Source organism: Abrus precatorius, unplaced genomic scaffold (genome assembly GCF_003935025.1).
Source record: "Abrus precatorius isolate BTA unplaced genomic scaffold, Abrus_2018 Scaffold11, whole genome shotgun sequence".
Lineage (NCBI taxonomy): Eukaryota > Viridiplantae > Streptophyta > Magnoliopsida > Fabales > Fabaceae > Abrus > Abrus precatorius.
Window position 1 is genome coordinate 2,702,439 of NW_020874303.1, and position 10,053 is coordinate 2,712,491.

General features: G+C 30.4%; 1 protein-coding gene across 1 annotated transcript; it reads left to right on the plus strand.

Moving 5' to 3' along the window:
• Window positions 1–276: 276 nt before the first annotated feature.
• LOC113854313 (probable WRKY transcription factor 31) lies at window positions 277–6,388 on the plus strand. The gene is made up of 6 exons (XM_027485250.1): window positions 277–456; window positions 558–653; window positions 848–985; window positions 1,359–1,748; window positions 2,176–2,289; window positions 5,849–6,388. The coding sequence occupies exons 1-6, from the start codon at window positions 277–279 to the stop codon at window positions 6,386–6,388; spliced, it is 1,458 nt and encodes a 485-aa protein (XP_027341051.1).
• Window positions 6,389–10,053: the final 3,665 nt, after the last annotated feature.

Consider the following 10,053-nt stretch of genomic DNA (forward strand, 5'->3'; position numbering starts at 1 on the left):
ATTTGGTCTTAGTCCAAACCATTTTTGTTGCCGAGTCCTTTGCATCTCATTATCTCTGACTTCAACCTGTCATGATCAAACCCTTCTCTCTCTCTCTCTACACTTTCTTCTATAAGAAATTTATGGGCAGAACTTGAGGACTCCTCTTTGATACTAATCCAACCACTTTCTTTCTTCCCAAACACCTTTCTTGTGATCCCATGCTCAAACCCAACACACATTCACTGCTTCTATAAAGTGCAAATAGAGACTTTATCTATATAAAAAATAAATAACATGGAAGCTACATGCAATCACAGCTCTAATATTGCTGAAGTTTCACATTCTTCTCCAATGATGTCCTTTAATGGCAAACGACTAGTTGCGGATGAGATGGATTTCTTTGTGGAGAAGAAGAAGAAGAAAAGTGTAGTTGATGATGATCAAATGGTGCACCAAAAGGAGCTTTATGTGGATGTAGGCAAACTCATGATCATGTAGTTTTTTTTTTTCTTATATTTTTGTGGTATAATTTATAAATGGATCTTATTTTCTTCTTCTTGTTATTGATTTTGTAGACTCGTTTAGATCTCGTTACAAAGAGTTCAGTTGGCAACAAATCAATTGAGGAAGCTGGATCATCGGTGGCAAGGGATAATGATAAGAGAAATAAGGTACTTAATTTCCATTTTGTCCATGTTGTATACTTTTAATTTGATCAAATATATCACTTTTAAGATGGAAGTTGTTTGCGATCGATATAGTATTTAATCATTCATGTTTTTGTCTAACAAATTATATTTTCTAAATAGTTTGTTTAAGACAGCAATATATGTAAGAACATTTTTTTTTCCATTTCTGGGTACAGGTAACTTTGCTGGCTGAATTGCACCAGCTGAATGCTGAAAATCAACGCTTGAGGGAGCTGATTGATGAAGTGAGCAATAACTACAATGCCCTACACGAGCGTCTTATGAAGCTGATGCAGAAACAGCATAAGAATGAGGTAATATTTTTAAGAAATTGTGTTGAATGAAAATCTAAGAGATCTTATCTTTATATTCTATTTTTTGTACTTAATGACTAGAGTAGTTTCCAAGAATTTTTTTCGTTGGTGCTATGATTATCCAAAACAAGAGAGGGTGAGCCTTAACACAATAGTAAGGTTATCATCTTGCGATTAATAAATTACAAGTTTAAATCTTGAAAATAATCTTTCCACTTGCAAAATAATAGTAACATCAGGGATCTCATTTACTTGGCTACCCTTGAAACTCTCTTAATTTAGAAGTAAAAAATTAGTCTCTATTTTATTTTTAAAAAATTTTACTCTCTCAAACATATCCAAATGTTGAAAAATATAGTGGTAATTTATGTAGACTAACAAAGCCAAAGAGGAAGAGGGCAAGAAAGATGGTATGATTCCAAGGCCACTCTTGGATATTGGAATTGCTATTAAGGAAGAGCCTTCACAGCAATATTCAGAGGGAAAACTGAGAGAAAGCAAAAACATGGTTGACTTAATGGAGAGCAAGACTCAAAAGACTTGCACCACTAGAGATGTTGTTGAGTTGGATTCTGGCAAGGATGATAGTGCAAAATCCAGAAGAGATATTCACCAGAGTCCATCCGACAAAGCAATTATGGGGTGGCCGTCAAATGAAGTCACAAGATTGAGTTCTTTTAGGGATGTTGATCAACCATCAGAAACCATGTCAATGATCAAGAAAGCTCGTGTATCTGTTCGAGCAAGATCAGATTCTTCTATGGTAAGTATAAAATAAACTACATATATAAGTTTTCAAGTTTGCAAATGACACACGTCTTCGTGGTTATTCTTAATAACATTAAATTTTTAAATATGTATATAGAAATAAATATATGTGTGTGCATGCATAAATTATATTAGAGCCTGAAAAAACAGGCCTTATTTGCCTGTGCATTGAGTCGGTTCTGTTTGCTGCTTACCAATCAAATTCATCATATATTAAGTTATTTTTATCAAAAGAAAATGGCTTACAATTCTAATGGAGTGGAATATAATGTGGTGTTGCATATCTATAATAACTTAATGAACGTGCTGCAATAATTTATGTCCTCTCTCTCTCTCTCTCTATATATATATATATATATATATATATATATATATATCTACTAGATTAATTTAATTTCTTTGTACATATCAATTCATCACAGATTTCAGATGGATGTCAATGGCGAAAGTATGGGCAGAAGATGGCGAAAGGAAATCCTTGTCCACGAGCTTATTATCGTTGTACAATGGGGACTGGTTGTCCAGTTCGAAAACAAGTATGTGCGCCTCTCTACTTTTTATGATTCTTTTTTTCATCATTTCAGCAATTAAAGTTAGGCTAAAATTAATGTGCATATAACCCAATCCCAGTGTTCGTCGTATGAGCAAAACTCCATGTGATTTATAATTTCTTAATTTGATTTTTTTATTTTCATTTTATCAATCTGTATATTGTAGTGTAGCTAGCTTGATTTAACACGTCGTGCGTTTTTTTTTTTCAAAAAAAAAAACTTTGAATAGAAATTCACTATGTTTAAAATTAACTCAAAATCGTTAAAAATACTCATTTATTTTAGTTCCAAAATGAATGTCACAAGAGCTTTTTCTTTATTCTGTTGTTGTGACAAGGTGAGGCCATACATGAGAAAAATTAAATAATTAAAAATACTTATCTCATACGAATTTATAAATTTTATTGTAAAATTTATTAAAATAAATTATAAATTATAACCTACTTTCCTAAACCTCAATTACATAATGATAAAATTTTTTGGCAAGTGCACCAAATCGTTAAAGTTACAAAGATTATCATCTACAGGGATAAGTATTAAGTATCAAACTACAAGAATATTACTAGTTGGGTCACCAAAAATAAGGTATATATAGTAATACGAAATTAAACATAGCAGAATTATAAAACTGAAAGTAAAGGTGTTGGAATTACAATTAATATATGAACAAAAGTAAAACTTAATATAGAAAATAATTAACAGGACTGCATAATGTAAATAACTCAAGTAGAGAAAATTAGTTTATGCAAAGATTAATAAATGGGTTAAGTTTAGAATCTCTTATCCCTTTCTCCTTGCTTAAAATATGCTTGTAACTCAAAATATAGCCAATCTAATGGTTTGTCTAAATTATCCAACTTTAATCCCTTGGTAATTGGTTCTAAAACGACTTTTAATCTTCTAATCCCTTAGGTAAACCAAAAACATTTAGCATTAAGGATAAAATCCATATGACCACATTATCATAAATTTCTATTCCTAGACAATTCATAATAAGCATTTTAACCCTAGTCCAAGAAAGTTCACAACTTTCGAGTAGTGAACTCCTTTTCATCAACCTCATTCACGTAGAACAACGAGATATTAAGTTCATAATTAAAAAGTTAGATTAAAGCTTCTATCTTGAGTCACATACAATGCTTAGTTCATTGCAATGGGTAAAAGTATAAGTTCATCTTTACTCAATTCTAAGAGATTTAACAAGACATAATGGAAATGAAAAGAAACAAACTAAAATATATTGAAAAGATAAGAGTCATGTTCAGTAGATAAACTTACAGCAAATGACAAATGAAAGAAAGGAAATCCAAGTTCTCCATGAGAATTCTTCTACCAAGATGTAAGTAAAATTGCCCTAGTTACCCTATTCTACGTAAAACTGTATGAAAAACTAAAAAACGTGTTCCAGAATGTTCTAAAAAAGGAAAGATAAAAGATGTCGCCTTTTCAGAATTTTTTTGCTTTTATATGCATCAGTTAGCATTGTGTCCCCACAATCAGGAATCTGTATCCCCACAAATCAGACCCGCAACACTCCTCTTTTGCTCTTTTAAGTCCAATTGTAGAATTTTTTTTTAATCCCTTCAAAATAAAATTGTCAGCTATTAGAATATGAGTGATTCATGAATTTTTCAGAAAATACAACATTTCATTGAATATCTCAATTAATTACATTGACTTATAATTTAAATTCAATGAAATATGCCTAAAAACCTTTAATTTTCTAGATGAGTTAGTGACTCATCACATAACCCCACCTAAGTGTGAAACACTGACTATTATTTAAACTTAAATTTAAATATAATTTTAATTTTCATATACTTTATTTTATATAGGACTTATTTTGTTCAATTTTAATTAGATTAAATCTTCATTTTGATCTTCGAGGGAGTTTATGTTTGTCATTTTAGTCCTTGAAAAATTTAAAATATCAAATTAGTTCCTAACTTTTATTTCTAGGACTCATTTTAGTTCCTAAACAAAGATTCTGTTGAGAAATGATAATATATATCATGTAATCATTCTATCTCCTTATTTCCCTATCTCAAAAATATTTGTTACCTTTGTTCCAATACGAATGTTTGAATCCATTCATCAATTCATATACATTTATGATTAATCAAGAATTCACTTTCTATTGCTTGTTTAATTGATGCAAAGGAATTTATTTGTTATCCAAAAGTACAGTGATGAGTCCAATCAAAATTTTATTTACAAGAAAAACCATTCACACATTTCCACTCATTCCTTTGTCTCTCCTTATAATATTCTTCTCCTTTTTCATTCTTCATATTTTCTTCCATACAAAACCTTATTTTGTAATTCCCAAAACTTCATCATAAGAAGATCCTCAATGCTCACACCGCTCTGGAAGAAATTCATGTAGTACATACCTCATAGTGGTTTCAGCAACCAACATTCTGAGCTCTTTTAATGGCCAAAATTCTCAATTGAACTTTGGTGGTTCCTCCTATTCTTGATTATTATGTTGTTGCCCTAAGTTTAGGATTCTGGGTCCAAAGGGTATTCGCATTTTGACTTAGGATCATGTGATTGAGCTAATTAGGAGTAGGCATTATGTCTCCATTGCAGACTTACCATGAAGATGGTCATGCAGATGACATGCTAGATTCATTTCAACTTGATGAACAACTGAAGAAGAAAAAGAAAATATTATATATTAGGAGAAGGAAAGATATGTTTAAGACTCTTGGACCAGGTTCTCAAGTTGAATCAATCTCATTCCTTGCATTTGGAAGCATTTTCTCTATCCCATATAAGAGTTTTCAATTATATATTGATATTATTGAGTCTCAATAGGACTAGAGATTTCTATCTTTGATGAAAAAAAATTAAATTTCTTATATTTGTCCTAGAAATTATGATTGTTGTAAAGAGATTTGCTAAAGCAACCATAAAGACTCCATTTCTTTGGTGGAATCCACTTTTATGGTTTAGTGGGTATGAAGAAATCTTAATAGTAGAAGGAAGGAAGAAACGACGTTGTTTTGCCATGTTCACTTTCTCAACCTTTTAAAATGATGCCATTTTTACTAATTGGGCTTCTGACATGTCACTTCAGCTTTCCATTATTGTTTGTTAACAGGGTCTATATTTAAGGACTAAAACTAATGACGGAGATGAAAGTAAAAGACTAATGTGATATTTTTAATTTTTCAGGAATTAAAATACTGAATGCAAACTCTCTCGAGACCAAAATGAGAGTTTAGTTATTACTTTCTATTTAATCATTAATATCAATAGGTAGACGTATTAATATTAGATAAAATATTAAGGTAATAGATTTAATATTTATGAAATTAAAATTAAACGTAAATATTTACAATTAAGAGATAATTAAATATACAGACTAAAATCATAATTAAAGCTTAGACTTAATATGAATCAAATTTGATATACATACAATTCTTAAAATGAATGATGTAACTTGACGTTGAGGCCATTGCTGAAAAATGCACTAAGTTTAATTTTATCTCCAACATGAAGAAGTTGGACTGACTGGTGGACCTATGTTTCTTTTCAGGTACAAAGGTGTGCTGAAGATCAAAGTGTGTTGATCACAACATATGAGGGGCAGCATAATCATGTGCTCTCTCCCACTGCAAAGGCAATGGCATCAACCACATCAGCAGCTGCATCAATGCTTCTTTCAGGATCAATGCCAAGCTCAGATAATGGCCTAATGCATCCAAACATATTAGAAAGTGCAGCACTTTCTTGCTCACACAACTTGGCAACACTCTCAGCTTCAGCTCCATTTCCAACCATCACATTGGATCTCACTACTCAAAGTGCTACCAATAATTCCTCTCAAGTTTTGGCACACAAGTTTATGTCAGGTCCTAACATTTTTGACCAAACTAAGCTTTTTAAGTTATATGGGTCACAGGCAACAGAAACAGCTTCATTTGTTGATAAGGTAAATGCAGCAGCAGCTGCTATCACTGCAGACCCTAAATTAACAGCAGCTCTTGTGGCTGCCATAACATCTGTCATGGGAAGTTCACATCAAAACAATAATAATGGTGCCAATGGTACAAGTGGAGACCCAGCGGTGCAATGACACATATATGAGATTAATATATGGTCAAATTTTTCTTGAACAATTTTTAGGGACAATTTTTGGTTGTTTTATTTAATTTTTAAGAGTATTTTTGGAATGCAGATCTAGGTGAAAAGTGAGCAAGAGATAGAAATAATTGTATAGAGTATTACGTATGCTTGTTATAAATTTTTAATCATTCAAATTACAGAATAATTTAGTTATTAAGGTCACTTGCTTTGAGAATAGGTATGGTTGATCATTTTCTTGTTACGAGTAATGCTATTATAATAACTAATTCTAATTCTTTACAATATTTTTTTTCCTTCTCGTTACATTAGATTAAAACTTTAAATTGGTCTATCTTTACAAAAAGAAAATATTAAAATTTATATTTAAATATATATGGCTTGTCATTTATTTTAATTTTTCTGTTAAATATTAATTAACTTTCATAAAGATAATGACATGACATGTTAAATGTAATCTCACACACTAATGTATGTCTAACTTTGTCAATTAAAAATAATAAAATATTAGGTAACTAAAAATTGTACTTCATTTTTTTTACACATTCTTAATAAAATATGATAGAAAGGATGAAAATAAAGTGCTTTTAGTCACTACATATTATAACATTTTAATTAATATAGTTAAATATAGATTAATGTGCTATATTACATTTAATTAAGTGATAGTTTTTTTTTTTAAGCATCAACATTTTATTAAGAATAAATTTAGAGTATAAGAGGTACTCTAATTTGTTACAACTCTAAAGAGAATTAATAATACATGTTAAATGATCATCTTTAAAGGGAATTAACAGTACATGTTATGTCAAGGAATCATCTCTAAAGAGAATTAATAATACATGTCATGTTAAGGGATCATTAATCTAATTCTCATATACAATTGATCTTCCCAAAGTCTCTGCTGCAAGCCACTCCAAAGATACATATCCCAAACATTTGGCTCAGACTTTGGTCCCTTCAAAGAGTGCATAACTTGGAGTCATGCTTCTTCCTCCTCATCTTGTGAAGTGCACTTCTAACATTAATTCTTTTATGTATTATTGTCTCAACAACAACATTGAATTGAAGAAAATTTAGTCTTTGACTCAATATGTGATTAACCTCGTTTGACCTATGAGAAACTAATAAACTTTTTTTGTGCCACATCATTGTCTTCTGTTGGTCTCTTATCAATAACATCCAGTTGCTATAATTCTTCATTAGCTCTTATGTCCCACCAATTTCCTTCCTCATAAGTTTTGACCAACAAAGGCCCATCTTGGTCATTATTCAAATGCATTCTCGTGCACAACATCTACGTTATTATTGAAAATCAAGTCATTATTGATATTCACTTCATAATTTGAATTGTCTTTCATTTGCGCATATGCTACGTTCTTCATCGAATTTAATTATGTACTTTCAAACTCCTCATGATATTGTGCAACGTCTAGCACAGAATCACATAAATTTTGTTTTCAATAATCCACCCCTTGTTCCCTCTCTGTGCTCTCCACACCATATTTGGTTACTATTTCCTTTGCTACGCTTTTAGCCGTTAGATCACGACCTTTCTCACTATCATTTGAACTTTCATCTAAAGTGTCTAAATCCAATAAAGCATCGTCATAACTCTCTAGCGATAAAGTATTTGAATCATGATACTACCACACTCCTTAAAAGAATTCTCTCTCAAGTTCATCAACCATCCAGATTGAGAACACGAGATCATTAATATAAATCCTTAGATCTTCATTAATCAACGTGTGTTTGAGTCTGTAGGTGAACTCTTACAAAATTCATACGTCTTCAAGAAGTCGTATCATCGTCCATGCACACAAAATCTTCCAACAGTGACACCATCTTCTGAAAGAATGCCTCTAACAAAGCATGATATGGCATGCTATACAAACAAACCCACGTTCCTCTATTAACGGTCACAATACAAGGATGCCACCAATCAATGGTATAAAACAACTTAGACAAGTCATCTTTATATCTAACTATAACCTCTCTCAAATCCTCCAGACCCTCCAATTCCAATAAAACCATATCGTCACCTGGTAATGGCCTTAACATTTACTATGAATTCTCATAAAAGAAAGTCAGTTACACTATTAAGCTATCCTAGCCAGTGTAACCTTCCCACCATTGCCTTGTAGTACCTCTTAATCATATCCTGATCAACATAGAACTCGCTATGACACCACTATTTTTTCTTTGATATCCACACCGCATTCTTGTTTGGTCCTCTAACGACATCCTTCCTCTTTACCATATATGTATAGCTTTGCCCATTAGCATTACCTCTTCCTTCTACCTTGGTTGCTCTATTCTACCTTTGCACGCACAACATTCTGAGTTTGTCTCGTGATTTCTTATTTATTGTCAGCTCTGCTATATCTAAACATATTTCACATGTTGTCTATCATTATGAAACTCAATCTCTTTTCTATGTCATGGACATTCTCGACCTCTGCAAACTACCCAAACTTGAATCTGCATCCATCCTTGTCCCATTTCTTCGAAATAAATAAATTCTCAACCTTCCTATATCTTTGGAATATCTCCCAAAGCGCTGACACTCTATGATTTTTTGAAAAATTTATAAAGAAAAATGTTAATAACGTTTGTACATGACTAACATAACTATTAAATTTTGTTTGAGATTTTCTCTATTGAGCCGTCATAAGCTTCCATCCACCATAAACCTCCAATCCTTCTCAAATCCTCTCACCCTCATTTTATAGTACAATGCAAACCGCTCTTCCTCAGCATCCCTCCTTCTCTTTTGATCTCAACACTATGATTCACCCCACTCTAATACCCTTGTATCCATATTCAGAAAAGGATTTCTACTAACATGGGTTTAACTGTTGTGATTGTTAAATAATGATTCTAATGAATAAATTAAATGAATGATGTATTACATATTTAAAATTTAATTTTAATATTTTCATTTTTTGATATTAAAATTAAATAACTATGTCTTTTAAAAACTAATTTGTGATTTTATTTTTTTTATCACCTATTATATTTGATATTTTCTCTCTCTTTTGTATTGTATTTAAATTAAATTAATATTTAAACCATTAAAATCAATATTTATTTCTCTAATTGTATTTGAAATGTTATAAGATGAATATTATTTCAATAAATTTTTAAAAGTTAATTTTTAAAGTTATAAACTATTTCAATTTTGTAATTTTTAAAGTTACCTTCCTTGAATTGAAGCTAGCTAAGACATGTGCATTGTGCTCAGTCGTACTGTAAATTTTAATTATAGAATGATGTTAAGTAATGTTTTTAAAGTACATACTAAAAAATTAAATAAAAAAACTTTTGTTTAAAATAAAATTTATTGAACTAAATGTTTTAATTATAGATAAAAAATGTATTTATTGATTTTTTTTAGTAAGAGCCTTAATTATATTAACCGTTCACTTTATAATTATAGTTTTCAAAAATTTCCCCCTTTATACATAAATGGGAATTTTCAATATATATTTCTTAACAAATGATGACAAAATAGGAATATATTATAAAATTTTGAATTATAAACATAAATTTTTTTAAATGATTTAATATTATTTTGAATAATTTAAAATATTTAATAAAATATATTCAATATTTCACGACATGATTCATAAAAAAAATAAAAAGAGGTAAATCTAA